The 21,427-nt window shown below is 39.7% G+C and overlaps 1 protein-coding gene across 2 annotated transcripts in view; it reads left to right on the top strand.

Moving 5' to 3' along the window:
- The window catches only part of mypn (myopalladin), a 58,001-nt gene that overhangs the window by 2,259 nt on the left and 34,315 nt on the right, over positions 1-21,427 (top strand). For both annotated transcript variants that reach the window (XM_057848092.1, XM_057848093.1), the window contains exons 2-5: positions 3,841-4,872; positions 15,196-15,371; positions 19,953-20,004; positions 20,091-20,475. In XM_057848092.1, the coding sequence (XP_057704075.1) occupies positions 3,842-4,872; positions 15,196-15,371; positions 19,953-20,004; positions 20,091-20,475 (1,644 nt within the window). In that variant the 5' untranslated portion in view covers position 3,841. The remainder of the gene's footprint in view (positions 1-3,840; positions 4,873-15,195; positions 15,372-19,952; positions 20,005-20,090; positions 20,476-21,427) is intronic.

The following is a 21,427-nucleotide window of genomic DNA, read 5'->3' on the forward strand; positions in this document are numbered from 1 at the left end:
CTTTATGCATTCTTCACGGAACAAAAGTAAAAAAAATATATATATATAATATAATATAATGTAATAATAATAATAACACTATTAATTAAATAGATAATAACCAAATAACCCTCTCTGGGTTCGTCACAGAAAAAAAGCCAGGAAATAAATAAACCTATTGGAGAATTTTTTTTTTTTTTTTTCTCCAAATTTTTTTTGTTCAGGGGGCCGGACAAAATGCGGGGGCGGGCCGTATTCGGCCCGCGGGCCCTAGTTCGGGGACCCCTGGTTTACGGGTACGAAAGTTTAGGGCAAGTGACTATTTTTGGTAATAAAAAACAAAGTATTAGTATTCTATTGTAGCATCTACAAGGACAACGCCCACTTCGTGGTGATAATGCATGCTCAAAAGGAAAACAGTCCATTATTTTCAATTAATTGTACCCACCTGAAAGCCACGAACTGTATGTTAAAAAAAAAAAAAAAAAAAGTTGCCCGAGAGTTTAAGATGACGCTCGGGGCTGGATTTGATTGGCCGCAATCGGGTGGGCGGCCCCGGTGCCGGGATTAGCGGTGGGGCAGCGTAAGGTCGGTCGCCGACGGGCTTACACTCACAAGGGATTCACACGATTACTGGTTTCTAGATCACAGAACTGATTTGTGTACACTCCACCCCTCCCGATCACTTACCCTACAGACTCCCCCACCCGCCTCCCCTTCTTTCCCTGGTCAACAGCCCTCCCACATGGTGTCAACCGGAAATATATCTAGCTGACGATAGCACCAACATATTCATAGTTAGTGTTAGCCTGGTACTCCAGACTCACCGCTGTTCCAGCTATTGAGTCTGGCCACCATTAAGCGGATAAAATTTCCAGGGCGGAGCAAGCCACAGCAAACACAGCGGAGTGGACCAATCAGCGACGGGCGGGACGAGGGACTTGCGCGCGGAAGTAAACATACGAGGAGAGCGGAGATTATTCAACATGGCTAGCGCGAGACGGACTGTTGTCAATGACTTGTGTCGATGTGTTTTTGGTCATTTAAAACTGATTTTACCGTGGATTGGAACATATTCTCGGCTCTCCTGTTCGCCATCTGTGTTGTTGTGAAGACGACTTCCGACGCGGAATGGTGACGTTGCTCGTTAAGAAGACGTCACGCAAATAAACGAATCTGATTTGACGATTGATTTTGTACTTGCTCGAGAGGCCGTTAATGGGCTGGGTCCCAGACTATTCTCTCAGTGTTTGAAAAATACAGGGAGAACGGTCTGGCCGTGCCAGGCAAAGTCAGTGTAGGCGTTCAATGTGTTTCTTGTCTTTGCAACTTTTCACATTCTTCCACAACTTCCATTCTCCGTGCCAAACAGCTGAACAGGACAGATTTAAAAAAAAAAAAAAAAAAAAAAAAAAGACGCTCACCACGCTAAATGCTAATCCTAGCGATAACGCGAATGCTATGCTAATACACCGAGCCACCTAGCATCACGGTTGCAACGGCGTCACGACCCCCTTCCCTCCTCCCACCTCCCGCTCTGCTCTTTCCATGTCTGTCAGACATCTCTAGCTTCATTCAACCAAATTTTAGTAACGCATGCCTTCACATCCTCAGTAACAGTAACGGCATTGCAAAGATGGGAAAAGCAATTAGTTAGATTACTCACTGCTGACAAAAATAACGCCATTAGTAACGCCGTTATACTCTAACGCCGTTATTACAACGCTGACAGGATCTATGAAAAGTACATTTATCAAGAGTGAAAAAAACAATTACACTGGTCTACAAGCAAAATGCTTTCTGGATAAAAGTAGTGAGACTTTACTAAATTTGCATCACTAGAAAAGAAAAATTAGGTCAAAAGTGTCAATTTGCTATAGTTTTGGAGTATACTAGTAGTATCTGGCCGAAATGTTAAAATTCAAGCAATTTAGGCGAAATGTATTGCATAAACCGTGGTGTTTTTGAAGTGGACAAAATGCATTCATGTAGAAACATAATCAGTGGCAAACACTGTTATACTGTATCCATCTCATGTAAAATGTAGCAACTTATAAAACTAAGATTATGTAGTTACACCAACAGCACTAAGAGCTTTTCTTTTCCAATCCATGTCACCAGAACAAGTACGATTTTGCCATTTTTTAAAAAAAATCTCAGAAGCAGATATTTTCCAAAATTTTTTGTGATCATGATGCACCTGCATGGGGGCCTAATTATGTAGTGACCAAATGCAAGCATCAGATGGCGCTGTATCAACACCCCTAATATTTTTTCAGCGCTACAGAGACGTTGATTAAATAACTGAAAGTCACTGACCATATTTTGAAGGTCTTTGTCTTATCTCAGTCTGGACCCAGATGGTCCAGAGTCGGTGTTGTCACAGATTACTAGAAAAAAATAATTTAATTACTGATTACGCCTCAAAAATTAATCTAGTTACTTTACCAATTATTATCAAAGTAACTACGTTATTTTAAAAGTAATTTATCAGTTACTTTGTACCAATTTTTCTCCCTTTGCTGCCTCAACATAAGAATGACAACAGAAAAATGTCATTGCATGTAATTGACTTTCCGATAATTGAATTTAAAAGGGAAGATAAGAATTGTTCACATAAGGCTTAATCTTTGAGTTAGCGGAGGTTTAATTAGTCGATGGAGTTGATTTCAACCACCATTGACTTGCGCTAGCTTAGCCACCCTGAAACTAACAAATAACTGACAAACTGCATGGAATTTGTTCAAATCAACTTCACTGACTAATTAAACCCCTGCTAACTCGAAGATTTAGCCTAATGTCAAAAATTCTGAATTCCACGTTAGGTTTTAGGGGTTAGGGTTTAGGGTTAACAGCATATCAATGCCAATGAAAAATAATGCAAATTGACTGCACAATATTCAACAACACACAAATTAATTACACAGTGCAATAAACAAAAAGTGGGGGCAGGCGCAGATGCGCGCACACAACCCGGAAGTACGCCGTACACAAGCTAATTTGACCACAAAACGTGGCGGCAACTAAGCACTTTACACTCCATCGGACTTAAAACACATCCCAAAGATCCCAAACGAACACGTCACCTCACGGCATTAATGTTAAACACTAATATGATGTATAAAATGCTTGCCAACTTGGAGCGATGACTACCCGCCATTCCAACAGCAAAGCTACGAAACGGCCACGCGTGCAGCGGCTCCAACCTATCGCTGGAACCCTCTAGAATGAAGGAAAAATACATTCATTCATGGACGCACACAGATCAACATTTCCCCGCACATCTGACCAGGTGGCTATACCTGGCTCGAATGTACACCCGCGCTGGCACACGCCTTTGTCAGTCCCAAAACACTTAGCGCGTGCGACTCGAGACCAAAACAGGAAGTAACTATGAGCGGTTACCAAGGAAACGAACACAGCGGGAACCTAACATTTTCTATTCAAAATGCTCGTCACACGTGACTACAATATTCTTCATTCTACATACATTATGAGGCAATAACAAAATAGTGGCACACAGACACTAAGGAAACTAACTTTAATCAGATTACTGGTTTGGAAAAATGAATGCGTTAGATTACTCGTTACTGACAGAAAGTCATCAGAACACAGCAACAAGTGACAACACTGTCCAGAGTATTGATTTTCTTGTTTTCGATTCCTCGACTTCACTAATGTGATGTCAAAAACGAGCATTATAGGTAAAACAACTAATACCTTCGATTCCTGTGTTACTAACCTTCCACCACCGGAGTATCAGTACATTGCGTGAGCGTATTTTAACTCTGAGATGAACTTCTTATAAAGGCCCATTTATCTCCATCCATCTGACATTGGCTTTTCTGATTCTTCCTCCAGTATGCAAGAGAACAGCACCGAGCCGCCCCGCTCGCTCTCTCATCTCTTAAGGGAGAGCTACCTGGCTGAGGCCCGAGCCCAGCAACGCCACAGTGAGATGAGCCGATCTGACGCTTCATCGTCACGTCTTCAGATTTTTGGCTCGCTCAAAGCAAAGGCCGAGGACTCGGCGGGTCTCCATGATAGCCAATTGCCAGACCTGTCGGCGTTCCTTAGCGAAGAAGAGCTGGATAAGAGTGTTAACTTGGCCTGCCAAGCCATCGGACACGAGCCCGAAAGGGCAGAGGTCAAACTCGCCTTCACCCCACCTGCCTCGGCTTCCGTTACTTCGTCAATGACTTCCTCTGTTCACCTCGCAAAGCCCCCTTCTTTTCCTTACGTGCCCCCTTCCGCTATGCCTGTTGACTCGCCAGCAACACAAACGAACCTCATGCCAGACAGAAAGCTACACACAGCCTCCGTAAGGCAGGAAAATACAAAGAGGAACAGTAGTGATGGTTTAAACCACCTAAACAAGTCGGCGAGGAACTCTCAGTTTGGCATGGAGACCCAGTCCAAGAAGGAGTTCCTCAACAAGGCGGCCGACTTCATTGAGGAGCTCTCCTCTCTCTTCAAGGCGAACACCTCCAAACGGATACGACCCAGAGCATGCAAAGCCCATCGTAGTCGGAACAAGAACCAGAACGAAGGAACGGTTTACCCCGACGGGTCAGACGACAGGGAACGCTCGACCGTACCAACCGAGGTGGCAGAGGACGGTCACGTCATTAGCCACCAGCCAGAGATCCATCTGGACTCTGGGATTGGTCATGCAGAATTACAGGACGGTAGGATTACTGAGGAAGAGCACTTTGACTCCGAAGCGGTAGAAGCGACTGAAAGCTACATTTTGACACAGCCTCCGTCACGTGCAGACGAACCAGTGTCTGAGCGGCCCCATTTTATCCAGAAACTGAAAAGCAGAGAAGTTCCAGAGGGCAGCAAAGTCCAGTTAGACTGCATCGTCAGAGGACAACCTACACCTGAAGTCCGGTAAGCAGCCAAATATCTGGAAGCAAGACCATTCTAATTGGAGATACAATAACAGCTGGAAAACAATATACAGGTAGTCCCTGGGTTACGAGCGAGTTCCGTTCATTTGCTGGCGACATAACCCGAATTTCCGCGTAATTGGAATTAACCCTTTAAGTACACAGAAATACCCCTTAAATCCCAAAATAACTATCCAATCAAGTATATATGTAACTGGTACACGCATGTCCGTGTGTGTAGTGCGTGGAAAACCTTCCCTTCGATGCTTTCATGTGGGTGCGCTGGCGGCTAGGCCCTCAGCACGGGCTTATGGCCTAGCGGTTAGTGCCTCTGCCTGCTGTGTGGACGTGTCGTGCGGTGCAGGTTCGAGTCCTGACCTGAGCGACGGCGATCGGAACGGTTACATATAATATGTTGTAATAATAAAATTAAGTAAAAAATAAGATTCTGTATGTTAATGCTGAGAGGTGTTACTGTTAAGCCCTTTTCAGACATACGGTGAAGTCCCGGGATTTAAACAGTAGCCCTTATGTCTGAAAGCAATTTCTCGGGTCGACTGACACGGACCTTAACCAGATTGCGTCCTTGTACAAATCCTAGCAAAAAGTATGGAATCACCAGTCTCGGACGAGCACTCACTCAGGCATTTTATCATGTAGAACAAACTCAGATAACTCAAATAAATTTCAATGTAAACTTGTGGATTTATTGAAGATTTAACCAGGGCCATCTCCCAAGTGCCTTTGCCTGACATGCAGCCCCATATCATCAAGGACTGAGGGAATTTTGATGTTTTCTTCAGGCAGTCAGCTTTGTAAATCTCACTGGAACAGCTCCAAACAAAAGTTCCAGCATCATCACCTTGTCCAATGCAGATTCTTGACTCTTGACAAAATTTGAAATTTTAGACAGCTTTCTTATCCCTTCAATTGAAAATATGTTTGTCATTTTCCAAGATGACAATGAATCATGCCACAGAGGTATAACTGTCAAAGCATTTCTTGGAGAAAGACTCATCCAGTCAATGTCATGGCCTGCAAATAGCCCAGATCTCAACCCTATTGAAAACCTGTAGTGTAAATTGAAAAAAAAGGTTCACAGCAAGGCTCCGACCTGCAAGGACAATCTGGCAACTTCAATCAAAGAGAGTTGGCACCAAATTGATGAAGAATACTCAAGTCCATGCCTCAGAGATTGCAAGCTGTCATAAAAGCCAGAGGTGGTGCTACTAAATACTAGATTTTTTTTCCTCAGAATGGAGTGATTCCATGTACTGTATATTTCCCTGCACTTGCTCCATAAAAGTAACATTTACTGACCACCACAATGGTTTTTTTATTCATTTCTTTTCGTGTTTCTGAATGCTAAAGAGTTGTACTTTTTAAGTAATTCACTATTTTTTCAAGCTTGAGTTTCAATCTGAGTTTGTTCTACATGATAAAATGTCTGAGCGAGTGCTCGTCCGAGACTGGTGATTCCATACTTTTTGGGAGGGGTTGTATAATGTCCGGGATCTAACCGGGACGCGACATGTAATGAAAGCAGCAGTTAATTCCTGGGTCACATCGCGACGGCTGATGACTTAAATATCATCTGATTACTTAAATATCATGGCAGGCCGATTGTCATTTCCTCTTTCTTCGCAGTAAGACAAAAACGGGTAAACAAACATCGCAATTAGCAACATGGCAAACTGGAAAGATAGCAAAATTAAACTGAAACCATAATGAATTTAAAATGCTACTGGATCTTAGAGCTGAGGAAGAGACAATCCATCATCCATCTTTGAAATGTGCTGTTTATTTTGTTGCTTTGCTGGCAAAAATGACGTAATGTCTGGGTCATAAAATCACTTAAGTCTTTTGTGTGTGCATCAGTTTGCCACGACTCGGCCACGTAAGCAATACTAAAAAATATTGCTCATTTGGCGCACAGAAAGAAAACCGAGCATTATCAGGCTTATCCTTTTCTTCACTTTATTTTTTTTATGACTGTGGTCAAGCCCGCCTCTTGCGTAAAAGCCGAGTTCAAGCTAGGCGCTAACGCTAATGCACAGCTACGTCTATGCCATCCTGCCTACCGCTCTCACTCTTTGCTGACGCAATTGCTGCATGAATTCTGATTTGGGAGACATGACAGTTCAGACCGAAGCCACATTTTGGAAAAATTTGTCCCAGATTGGATTTTAACCACATACGAAAGTGACTCAGATCAGATTTGACATGGTCCACTTCCATGCAACTTGTCCCGTTCAGACCATCAAGTTAATGCCTTAATTGATTGGGAAAAACACGAAAAAATCGGATTCGTGCATTGAGACCTGCGGTCTGGAAAGCAAAATGGATCGGATGTCTACCAACGTCAATGGCAGCCAATGAGTAAATAGTTAGAAATAAAAATCAAAAATACATTTTTAAAAATCCGATCTTTTTCACCCGATTCTGATGTTCTAAAAATGACTTGATCGGGCCCGATTTTCGATCAATGTTCCAAGTAAAGTATACAAACAAAATTACTCTTCCTTTAGTCTAATGAGTCAAACTTTGATTATGTTGACTATTAAGTTTTACCATCTTAATCTTGAATGTGATGTACAGGCTGGTCATTTTTTAGTTATTAAAAAAAAATATACTGTATAAATATTTTTTTTAGTTTAGTCATAGACTTCACAATTGGTTGACCGGAAATGGGGCGTAGGGCCTCTCTGTAAGGGGCCTATTTTCAAAAACTGAAAATTAAATCTTTTTCAAAACCAAAGCCGCTAGCGACCTAAAACCAAAAGAGGAACCTCCCTTAGGCATATATACGTAAGTCTCCATGAGCACCGGTATCAAAAAATTCAAAGTCGTTCCCTGATAAAATCCCGATCAATTATTTTTTATCCAAGTACAACAAAACTTAAAATGGCTATAAAATTCTCACATTTTACGCTAGATGCACAATAATCACCTATATTTTCAAAATCAATAGCAATATTTAACATGTCATAGAAGTTTTGCCCGAAATAGCGACTTACGTAATCTTTTTTTATTGAGTGCAATCTGGACATTAGTTTTCAACAGTTAATAAATCACTCAATTTTCAAATCAGAAACTTAATACTTGAGGAGAGCATGCAGAATCATCTTGATTTTACTCAACAAAAGGACATTTTCTCATTTTTCTATATACAGGGTACCCGCGGGGTCTTAAAAACTTGAAAAAGTCTTAAATTGTAAAATAAGGCCTTTAAAGGTCTTAAATTTTGTTTACAAGTCTTAAATTTCATTCTCAAATGTCTTATTTTTCCCATTTCTTACCTGCGTGATAGAGGTAATAACTGTATAATAAGTAGACTAACAAAAAAAAAAGTATGGAACGTTGTGTCGTAAAATTATTTGTCATTTTCTCCGACTTTATCGATCTCTGACCGATAAATGCACTGTTCTGGTCGCAAAATCCAGATTTCCGCGTTTTCGAAAATGCAGCTTTCCATTGAAGCTTTGGGATGGGAAAGTGCAGATTTCACCCATTGTGGTTGAGTGACTCAAAATATGACTGAGTCATATTTTGAGTCACTCAACCACAAGGTTTTATGCTGTTATTCTTAGTTATTCTGACAGATTCTTTTGCATTATTTCATAAATGTATGCCCGAATACCTGCGAGATTGGTCTTAAATTTTATTGGATGTGGTCTTGAAAAGGTCTTTAAAAGTCTTAAATTTGAATGGAAAAATCCTGGGGAAACCCTGCTATATTATTATTAACTTATTTAGGTTGAATTCCGATGTCACTATTGCCTCAGCACGTATTGCCAGCTATCTGGCCCTCGTCATTTTTAGATTGAAATGTCACATAAAATAAAACACATAAAAGCCGAATTGTTTTTTTTATGGAAGCAGAAATGTCTAAATTTTTTGAGACAGAGAGAACGAAAATTGGTATTTGCCATGTGGCAAAATGGATTTTGTCATGTGGCATTTTTTTTGCCATTCGGCAAAATTTTGTCATGTGGCATTTTTTTGCCATGTGGCATTGTTTTGCCATGTGGCAAAATGGATTTTGGTTTGTGGCATTTTTTTGGGGTATATGGCATTTTTTTGGGGTCTATGGCAGTTTTGCAGGCCATGCACGTCCATGCCATTGACGGCTATGCAAGTCCAAATTTTCCATTCATATTAAATAGCAGAAAAACCTGTGGCTGTAAATTTTGACCATACACTTAGCATTACAGAGCATTGACATTCAACTGGCAACCAAGTCAGGCTATGCCATTGACGGCTATGCACGTCTATATTTTCCATTTATATTAAATGGCAGAAAAATATGTGGCTGTGATTATCTACCCCCCAAAAATGCCACATGTCAAAATACATTTTGCACATTGCAAAAAAAAAAAAAAACGCCACATGGCGAAATTTTTCCACATGGCAAAAAAAAAAAAAAAAAAACACACGGCAAAATCAATTTGCCACATGGCAAAACAAATGCCACATGGCAAAAAAAAAATGCCACATGGCAAAATCCATTTTCCCACATGGCAAAAAAAATGTCACATGGCAAAATCAAATTTCACCACACGGCAAAAACATACCACATGGCAAAATCCATTTTGCCACATGGCAAAAAAAATACCACATGGCAAAATCCATTTTGCCACATGGCAAAAAAAAGTCCACATGGCTAAATCCATTTTGCCACATGGCAAAAAAAATACCACATGGCAAAATCAATTTCGCCACATGGCAAAAAATACCGCATGGCAAAATCCATTTTATCAAATGTCAAAAAAAAAAAAAAAAAAATGCCACATGGCCAAATCCATTTTGCCACATGGCAAATTCCAGTTTTGGATCTCGGACCTACTGAGGTTTTTTGCTAAAAAAATGGGCAGTTGACTGAAAATTACCTGATTATTTGAATGTAAAGTTATGCTATTGTGTAGGGATACAAAATCCAACATGGCGGCCATCACAAAACAGATTTTAAGTTGATAGTTCTTGTAAATAAATGCTTAAATCCCAGAATTTCTATAGATATGAACGTAAAACGCTCTAGATTCTTGGTTAAAAGCAAAAAAACGAGCAGTTATCTTTCATATTACGTAAATATTTCCAGCTAAAGTTACGGAAATTTTTTCCCGTTCATTTCATTTTATCACAACGTTTCAAAGTGCAGGCATGGTGCTATTTTATATAATAATTATCTTGAATTCTCGACCAAATCACTTTTGAGACACTCCTGCCTGCTTGTATGCACTAAAACGTCCGTCCTGTTTCCACCTAAATCCGGCGTATGAACGCACCGTGTGTTTGAGTTTATCACAGCCACGACGCTCTGACTGTCCCGGCTCCCTACGGGAAGCCGTGGTGCAATGTCTGTAGAAGCTGTCTTGTCATCTGATAGTTAAGTCTATGGTTTAGTTTAGTTTTTTTAAGAAAGAAAAGGGAAAACAATTTTTGTGTGTAAAATGATGCTACAGAAATGGATTACAAAGTAAAAAAAGTGTTGATTGGTAGAAATTTATGGCATCATAAAGTAGACGTACAGATGAGGGGACATGGGGAGGAGGGCCTGGTCTTTTTGGTCCGACTGAGCATTGTTGAGGCACCAACATATACTTGTGCTGGGAGAATGCAAGCCCTCTGCCATTTTTAGACTTCACTGGCACAGTGAGCTGTAGTCTCGTCTGATAATGGAACCAACTGAGCTCTTGGCAGTAGCGTGAACACGCGCAGCACTTTGGTAAGATGGTTTATTTGCTCTTTTGTCGGAAACTTGACATTTTTTCTTAGAGATAGTTATGCTAATGTGATTCTTCATTTACGATACCTTTCAAAAGTTGGTTGTAAGGTTGTTTTTTTTCCCTATTATAACTAGATAAATTCATTTTACTAACTTCATTACTCCGTTTTAATAGTCATTTGTAGTTGAATGTATTTGACATAGACTTGTATTTGGTTTTATGGCAATGTATAATTAGTTTAGAATGATGTATGTTTAGTATTGTGCATTTAGTTTATAGCTCCAGAGGGAATCTCCTTGCTGGTTTTGTGCTGCAGAAGGAAAAATAGCTCTGACAGGTGCAGGGAGGAGGCACACCAACTATCCACTTTACTACTCATGTTTTTAATTTAGACTGTTACTCATGACAAATGACTGTCGCGTAACAGAACATCCTACAGTCAGTCTGTTCCAGTAAGGCCTGTGACGGCATTCCAGTGTACCTTCACTAATATTGAGACTACATTTTTTTAATGAATGGAGTTTGGTGAAAGCACTCAGCGGGATTTATCAACGTATAGCTGACTCTTCGTCTCTTGGCTAGAAAGCATTGAGGACTCAAAATAGATGTTCTCAGCAGCTACTGCTCGTGTTGCTGGAAGTCAGTTTCCTGTTAATCGCTTTAAAAAGAACAAATACACTGCTGCTACATAGACTTCACAGTACATATGGTGAAAAACACAGACAAGGCTGAAAAACAGTTTCCGCTCTTGCACCCCTCTTAATAAACTGCTGTATTTTTTAGCCAAAAGAATTGTTGAGTTTGATAGAACAATATGTCTATGCTGCTATAGCAGTTTCGTGGTGCATTAAGCTCCCAAACTATTTTTAATTTGTCCGTTTTACCCTGAAGACCCCCGTTTACAGACGCCGCGCAACCACTTTTGTTTCAACCCAGCCATAAAAAGAAGCTAAGTAATTATGTTTATTATTCAAAATGTTATTTTTAGCCTCAAATCATTAATTGATGTCTAATATTTAGTTAAGACGTTGAAAAATTATTCACTCGCATATTTATAATAAAAACTTTTTAACAAATTATGTCACAATGAAAAAAATAGCGTCTGTAAATAAGTAACGGATATCTACCTCATAACTATCACTTAAATTATTATTATTATTATTATTTTTTTTGTTATTGTCGCATTTTGCCCGATATTTTAGATGATAAATAATCCAGCCAAACAAAGCAAAATGGGGGTAAAAAACGTTTAAAAGGGTAAATATATGGAAAAGAAAATCTCGACCACTCTTTGATGTCTGCGATTTCTGCATCGCGAGCCTTGTTATACTACCATGTTTCACCCATAAAGTCCCCCCAAAATCCAGCTGTGGCCATTCACAGCTGTGTCTTGACACCCAGTGATACATGATACATGTTTTTGGATCGAAACCAGGTAAGTATGCGATAATATCTCATTAAAATCCTGGCGTCTTTAATTATGCTCTCACCTACAGTAAGGGTTTCGCTGTTTATTATTATTTTTTTAAATGCCCTCCTGTTCAAAAATTTTCTTCCCCCGGAAAACTGAGATTTTAAGCTTTCCAATGATGTATCACACATGCATATAGGTCAATTTTGAAATTTTGCCAAATTGGAGGTCTCAGAGCGGAACCCCAAGTCACCTGACTGTTTTCCGCAGTGTGTGTGTGTATATATATATATATATATACACACACACACACACACACACACACACACACACACACTGCGGAATATATATATATATATATATATATATATATATATATATACATACATACATATGGCGGAAAACACAGACAAGACTGAAAAAGCAGTTTCTGCACTTGCACTCATCTTTAAAAGAAACTGCTGTGTTTTAGGCCAAAACAACTGTTGTGTTTGATAGAACAATATGTCTATATGCTGCCATAGCAGATTCATGGTGCATTAAGCCCCTAAACTATTTTTAATTTGCCCGTTTTACCCTGAAAACCCCCGTTTACAGACGTCGCGCAACCGCTTTTGTTTCAACCCAGCCATAAAACGAAGGTAATTAATTATATTTATTATTCAAAATGTCTGTCATTTTTAGCTTAGAATCATTAATTAATGTTTAATAATTCGTTTAAAAAAAAAAAAAAAACACTTAAAAAAATTATTCACTCCCATATTTTACTTTTAAACAAATTACGTCACAATGAAAAAAATGGCAGTCTGGGATATCTACCTCATAACTATCGCTTAATTGTATTTTTTATGTTACTGTCATATTCTTTCCGATATGTTAGATGATAAATATATGATCCAAACAAAGAAAAATTGGAAAAAAAAAAAACATTCAAAAGGGTAAATATTAGGGCTGTCAAAATTATCGCGTTAACGGGCGGTAATTAATTTTTTAAATTAATCACGTTAAAATATTTGACGCAATTAACGCACATGCCCCCCTCAAGCCTGAGTTATACTCCCGCGTTGCGGTGACGGCGCAGCGACTACAGCGTCATTCGACATTCGATAGTTCTGCGGTGAGGGAACGCGTTGCTCTGTAATTCACCGCCAAGCCACTGGAGGGATGTGGCGTTATGTTTGTACGGTTTTGGGGCATGCTTGTTGATTTCCGCTAGTCGGAGAAAAAATAAACAATGCAAGATGAAACTCTTGAAAGTAAATATTCTGCTCATCAACACTGAATAAATATTGAACATACAAATGTTGAGGGGCAGGCGACGCAGAAGACTGTTTCGAGGCGGTCTGGCCGACTTTTGATGCCGCACAGAGAGTTTTAGACTCGGGTGGAGAGAGCTAGCTGTGGCTGCTAGCTTCAAACTGGCGTCAAACACTGCGTTCAAGGTCCGCAAAGCCCTCCAGCCCGATTTGTTTGCCGTGTCCTACAACCAGCCAGTGGGAAGCCATAGCAGATTTCTGGCGTCTATGGAACTTCCCAAACTGCGTTGTGTCAACTGTGTTATTGAAAATTAAAGATCAAAACACTCTTTTGACACCAAATCTGTGCTTTATTCTTCATATACTTGAAGTGTGACACGTAAATAAGTCACAGACTCACAGCAAACATATGTACACAATAAATGATGAAGTGCACCAACCAAAAATACGACATAAAGTGATAAAAAGTCGGCAGTTTTTGGCCGACTGGGTCACCGCTTCGTGTGGCCACTCGATTCCGAACACACGTCTCGGTGGTTCTTCCATTTTTTTTTTCAATCGCCGACCTTGCCATTTGGCAATCACAATAATGTCTTGACGAGACTTGCTCTTCGATGATACTCCCGTCGGCTTGGTCCATTTTTGCGTGTAGAAAATAATGTTTAATTCTATTCTACAATGGCGGTGATTTGGCGCTAAACCGGAAACAACAGTCTGAGCGGACCAATCACAGTCCGTTTTCGCCACGTCATACACGTCTACGGGACGCGAAGGTTAGAAAATTCGAGAGGCGTGCGTCAGGCTACGGCGTAGGGTTGTAACTCGGTTCTTCCTTGACGCCGTAGGTCTGACGCGGAAGTATAACTCGGCCTTCAGATTAAAATGACAGAAGTGTAATGTCCGCTTGTTACTTGTTACTTGTTTTTTGTTATTTGGCGCCCTCTGCTGGCGCTTGGGTCCAAATGATTTTATGGGTTTGGGGAGTGAGCATGGTAATGACATCAACAATGGCGAGCAACTAGTTTATTTTTTGATTGAAAATTTTACAAATTTTAATAAAACGAAAACATTGAGAGGTTTTAATATAAAATTTCTATAACTTGTACTAACATTTATCTCTTAAGAACTACAAGTTTTTCTATCCATGGATCGCTTTAAGAGAATGTTAATAATGTTAATGCCATCTTGATTTATTGTTATAATGAACAAATACAGTACTTATGTACCGTATGTTGAATGTATATATCCGTCTTGTGTCTTATCTTTTCATTCCAACAATAATTTACAGAAAAATATGGCATATTTTATAGATGGTTTGAATTGCAATTAATTACGATTAATTAATTTTTAAGCTGTAATTAACTTGGTTAAAAATTTTAATCGTTTGACAGCCCTAGTAAATATATGAAAAAGAAAATCTCGACCACTCCTTGATGTCTGCGATTTCTCCATCGCGACCCTTGTTATATTACCATGTTTCACCCGTAAAATCCCCCCAAAATCCAGCTGTGGCCATTCACAGCTATGTCTTGACCCTCATTGATACATGCTACGTGGAGTTTTTGAATCGAAACAAGGTAAGTACGCGATAATATCTCGTTAAAGTCATGGCGTCTGTAATTCTGCTCTCGCATGCTCTCACCTCCAGATAGGGTAACTTTTTTTTTTTTTTAAATGCCCTCCTGTTCAAAATTTTTCTTCCTGCAGAAAATTGAGATTATAAGCTTTCCAATGATGTATCACACATGCATATCGGACAATTTTGAAATTTGGCCAAATTGGGGGTCTCAGCGGAACTTCAAGTCACCTGAGTGTTTTCCGCCATATATGTTATAAAATCTATAGCTGCTAACTATGACGACGCTCCTTTAAAATCGAAGGAAACCAGCTCATAAAAAGTGAGTGCTTGAATCATTTCTAATGGATTTCAGATGGTTCTGTGAGGGCAAGGAGTTGGAGAACAGCCCTGACATTCAGATCATCACCAACGGCGAGCTGCACTCTCTGATCATCACAGAAGCTTTTGAGGAAGACACTGGACGTTACTCCTGCTTCGCGTCCAACTTTTACGGAACTGACTCCACCTCAGCTGAGATTTACATTGAAGGTGATTTTTTCAATCCCTTAACGCGATTTTTTGTAATTGTTCGATATTTAGGTTGAAACAAACTAAAAAGTCATAATTCCAATGGCATTTCAGCATTTATAGAGTTTAAGGAAAAATACGTATGGGGTCTCAAGACCCAAAAAGTTTGAGAACCATACAATATTAAACCTACTGTATCTAAAATAACCTAAATACTGTGATGAAAATAAGTATTTGAACACCCTGCAATTTTGCAAGTTCTCCCACTTAGAAATCATGGAGGGGTCTGAAATTTTCATCATAGGTGCGTGTCCACTGTGAGAGAGATAATCTAAAAATACAGAAATCCCAATGTATGATTTTTTTAAACACGATTTGTGTGATACAGCTGCAAATAAGCATTTGAACAACTGAGAAAAAGTGTTAATATTTGGTACAGTAGTCTTTGTTTGCATTTACAGAGGTCAAACGTTTCCTGTAGTTTTTCACCAGGTTTGCACACACTGCAGGGGGGATCTTGGCCCGCCTATCAGTCAGGTTTCTGGGCTGTCGCTGAGAAACAGCTCCCTCCAAAGGGTTTTTATTGGGTTTAGGTCTGGAGACCGGCTAGGCCATGCTACAACCTTGTTATGGTTCTTACGGAGCGACTCCTTGGTTTTCCTGGCTGTGTGCTTCGGGTCATTGTCATGTTGGAAGACCAAGGCACAACCCATCTTCAATGCTCTGACTGAAGGAAGAAGGTTGTTCCCCAAAATCTCACAATACAGGGCCCCAGTCATCCTCTCTTTAATACAATGCACTCCTACTGTCCCATGTGCAGAATAACAGCCCCAAAGGATGATGCTACTACCCCATGCTTCACAGTAGGGATGGTGTTCTTCATAATTCATCTTCCTCCAAACACGGTTAGTGGAAATATGAGAAAAAGTTCTATTTTACTCTCGTCTGACCACAAAACCTCTGCATCATCCAAATGGTTATAGGCAAACTTAATACAGGCCTTGACATGTGCTGGTTTAAGCAGGGGAACCTTCCTTGCCATGCATGATTTCAAACCGTGACGTCTAGTGTATTACCAACAGTGAGCCTGAACGATATATCGTTTAAACATCGCCATTGCGATGTGCGCATGCACGATAGTCCCATCACAAGGACGTGCGATTGTTCTTTTTTTTTTTTTTTTTTTTTTCAATCCACAAACCTTTGTTCTGCTTCATTCGCTCGCACAGCCTCCCTCACCCACTCTCCCAGCTCTCAGTCACTGTGGCACTTGCTTATTAAAGTTAACGATGTCTTTGATCTTGCCAAGGAAACGGACTTCACACGGGCAGCAATCTGTCAATCATCGTTTAACTTGTTTAACAGTTTCTGCAAGGAAGCGCGGGCTGGAATGAATGTGTGTGTCTGTGGGGGGTGTGTGTGGAGACGTTCGAGACATATAAAATAAACGCCAGAAGTGATTATGAGGAGTTTGTAATTTTTACATATCACTCCAAGAGTCACAGCCATGTTAGGTAAACAGAAGCATTTAATAAAGCCAAGCATTTTTCTACTACAGTACATTATTCTTGTTTAAAAATGATTCCGTGGGACAGTTATGTTTAAAACTGATCATAATTATTACATTTGAAGTGCTTAAAATCCATTTATTAATATATATACATTAAGGGTGTAACGGTACATGTATTCGTATTGAACTGTTTCGGTACTTGGCGTTCGGTTCGGAACGGGGGTGTACCGAACGAGTTTCTGACGTAATGTAACCCTTATTTTTCGAGGCTGTGAGCCGATTGGGTTACAGTTTCTTTGTGTAGATTATATTTACTCCGTCTTCCCTACTATAATGAGGACCAACAAGGTAGGACAGTAAGAAACGTCAACGGCGCAACAACGTGGCCGCCGCGAGAAGGCAGTGAAACACGGCCGTTAAAGTTAATCAGCGAATGCACACCAGTCGCAGCGCGGCTGCGTGTTGCGTCCCAGAAGCGCCTCAACGCGATGCACGCGAAAACAACGGCAGAGTTTATTATTTGACGCGAGACACGGCCCTCCTGCGTCAATACTACTAGCTAGCAGACCGGAAGTCACTCATGTAAAAATACAGTGGATCCGGTCGATTTTCAAACTAATATGCAATCGTAACCCACTTTTTGAGTCCATCAGATCTCTTGAGTGGTAGATCGGGGCACAGTTGACTTGTCTTTGTTGATTTACAGTTGTCTTCTCTGCTATAATAATAACCAACATGGCCCCACATCCAATACAAAACCCTCCTACCACAACAAAACAAGTAGGAACTAATATTCACATAGGAACTAAAGTTATACAACATAAAATATACAATATAAATGAATACTACATCACATTTGTAAAATACAAACACATAATAAAATAAATAATAGCCCATTTAAATAAAATAAATTGAAATGAGCTAAAACACCTGTATTGAAATAATAAGAACAATATACAGATCATGCTTACACAATTAAATTTATTAATTTCTGTGTGGCGCTGTAACTTGAGAAAATCCACCAATAAAGCTTTTGAAAACCGTTCAAAAGAAAAAAAAAATCATTGAGGCATTTCATTTGTAAAATACATGTTAAAATCTTTGTCATTGGGATTGCTTTTCTCTTTAGCACAGGACTTCTTTTTTCTTCTTGCTGAAAGCTGACCAATACGCGGGGTCTGAAAGGCAAATTGTTGTTGGATTATTATCTTTAAATACCCGCTACTTTTTGAGCAGAATTCTAGCTTTGTATAGGCGACTGTTCCTATTGTTGAAAGCACAAAAGTGTGTAATAAACAACTAGCACATTTATATTTTGCACTTTGTTTTCCTACTGTACCGAAAAAACGAACCGAACCGTGACCTCAAAACCCAAATCCGGTCATAATCTATTTTTACCCGTCACTTAAATTTTTAAAATGATAATAATGACATATTCAATAGTATTTAGTTTTTCATTAATTTTTAATTAATATTCTGTCCGAACAAGCTTAACAGAGAATCCACACCGTGCCATCACACATCAAGCAGATGAATATGTAATTTTTTCTCCGCAGTGACAAAAACAGCTGACTGTGGCCCTAGTAGGTAGGCTACATATGGAACAATGAAATTAACAGTTTACCTGCTGTGGCATGAACGCAGTCTCACACCTTCCTCCTGGTGCGCATGGACTTGAATTGCGTGCCCGCTTGTGCATAATCAAATGTCTCAAGAAGAAACTTTTTTGAAGAAACTTCGGAAACTCAGTTGTCTTGACATTTTTCCGAGTAAGGCCAACGACGTCATGCATCAAGAGAGACAATAGCTAATTAATATGCTCACTCGCCACCCTGTGGTCTGGGGTGTGAATTGCAATCTGTCAAAATGACAGATGGACTTCAATTTTTTCCGTTACCGTTTTTAAAAAACAGTCAACGACGGAAAATATTCGGTTAACGCGACCCCTGATATATATATATATATATATATATATATATATATATATATATAAATTTAAAATCATACTTTGGGGAAAAAAGTGAGAAAAAACATGTCTTATATGTATCAATGCTAATGCAAACCAATGCTAAATCTGAATAAATACATTGAGCACTCACACCCAAAAAAAAAAAAAAAATTTGAGAGGGGGTGCTATGCGCTACTTTGCGGTTTTTCACTTATCGCAGCAGGTTCTGGTCCCTATTAACCGCGAAAAACGATGAAATACTGTACATCGTGGTCACGGTGAGTCACCCAAAGTCTTTCCAAACAGCCAAACAAGTCATCACGTAAAAATTTCTTTAAAAAAAAAAAATATATATATATATATAAATTTTTAATATCACAATATAATATCGCAAACCCCAAAAAAGTCGCAGCAATACTTTTTTCCAATATCGTTCTGGCCTAACGAACAGTAACCTTGGAAATGGTGGTCCCAGCTCTTTTCAGGTCATTGACCAACCGCCATTGTGTAGTTCTGGGCTGATTCCTCACCTTTCTTAGGATCATTGAGACCCCACGAGGTGATATCTTACACGAAGCTTCACTCCAAATGAGATTGACCGGCATGTTTAGCTTCGTCCATTTTCTAATGATTGCTCCAACTGTGGACCTTTTTTCACCAAGCTGCTTGGCAATTGCTCCGTAGCCCTTTCCAGCCTTGTGGAGGTGAACAATTTTGTCTCTGTTGTCTTTGGACAGCTCTTTGGTCTTGACCATGTTACAAGTTTGAGTCTTACTGATTGTATGGGGTAGACAAGTGTCTTTATGCTGTCATTGACCTCAAACAAGTACATCTGATTCAGGATAATACATGGAGTGGGGGTGGACTTTTATAGGCAGACTAACAGGTCTTTCAGGGTCAGAATTCTAGCTGATAAGACAGGTGTTCAAATTCTTATTTGCAACTGTATCACACAAATGTTAAAAAAAATCATGCATAGGGATTTCTGGATGTTTCTTTGTAGATTATCTCTCTCACAGTGGACATGCACCTACGCTGAAAATTTCAGACTCCTCAATGATTTCTGAGTGTGAGAACTTGCAAAATAGCAGGGTGTTCCAATACTTATTTTCTTCACTGTAAAATGCTCAAATGCCTTCTATAGGTGCATCCTCTTCAGACTCTGAGGGGGAACTGCACTTTGAGCATGTGGCCCAGTAAGTTCTTTTCTCTCCATCTAGATTTAGAGATATTTAAAGCACTTCAGTGGTAATATAAGTCTTCATCTTTTTGCTTTTGAAAGCCTGCAGGGAAAACAGCCAAAGTCTGCACTACTATCAAGCCAAATTGCTAGAGAGGTTAACGAGTCTTCAGCAAATCAAAGCAGAGGGGAACCAGCAGAGGAGCTCAGCAGTCTTGTGATCCATAAGGTCCCAGTTTCATTACCAGCCCAGTTGATAACCACCTCACCTCCAGGCCAAGAGCTCTCTGAAGTATTGGCAGCATCTACAACTAATCCAGAGGAGACTGAAAAAATATTCCAACCTGTACAAGTGTTTCCCACATCACCGCCAGAAGACCTCACAGAGGGTCTATTGCCGTCAGGGTCTGCTTTACCTACACCGCAGCTTTTAAACTCTGCGCCACTGACCCCCAACACAGCTTCAACGCAATCGCTTCAACCTGAGGTAGAACAGCAGACACACTTCCAATCATATTTTTTCTCCAAATGCCTCCTTATAAGTGTCATTCCAGAATAGGAGGACATTTTAAATCCCATCCTTCAAACTGTAAATAACCCACATGCAAAATACTGTGTTTCCCATAGTATGCTGTTAGCAGAACCTTTTTAGCAGCGTGGTAGAAGAAAGCAGTGAATCATATGATACGTTGGACTTGACATCGTCAGACATTTTTCCACAAAAATTGCTGGCATTGCTTCGATTTATGATCATTTTATAAAATACCGTAATTTACGCACTATAAGGCGCATCTGAATATAAGCCGCCACCCACCAAATGTGACATAAAAACGGCATTTGTTCATAGAAAAGCTGCACTATCTTTAACCCGCAGCTGTCTTCACTGTATTCTGGGATATTTACACCAAAAGATATTAACCGGTAACACTTTATTTGACAGCGGCATCTTACGACTGTCATAACACCAAATTAACCACCATTCCACCAGTAAACCTCTGCTGCCACCTGCTGTCAATACTGTTGTTCTCCAACACGCCACCTTGCATGCATTGCAGCGCTCCAGATGTAAATAACAATAAAATTCTGTGTTATATGCTAATTATTTATTTAGTTACAGTTATAGGTGTTTCATTAATTGCTTGTTATGGTATTTTGTAACATTCTATTTGACAGTGAAGCCATAAGACTGCCATTTGAGAATCATAATTATGTCGTTTAGTGTTATCCGGCAAATTATCCACTTTTGAATGGATGTAAAAGATCCGAGCTGGACATGATTGGATTTAGTAATTTGCCAGATGACACTTAATGACATCTGTCATAAGTATTCAGTAATGCCCATGATAAGGTCATGTCATAATTATGACTGTCCAATGACAGTTTTATGACGCCACTGTCAAATAAAGTGTTACCAAATACCATAACTAGCAATTAATGAA

Source organism: Corythoichthys intestinalis, chromosome 10 (assembly GCF_030265065.1).
Source record: "Corythoichthys intestinalis isolate RoL2023-P3 chromosome 10, ASM3026506v1, whole genome shotgun sequence".
NCBI classification, from domain to species: domain Eukaryota; kingdom Metazoa; phylum Chordata; class Actinopteri; order Syngnathiformes; family Syngnathidae; genus Corythoichthys; species Corythoichthys intestinalis.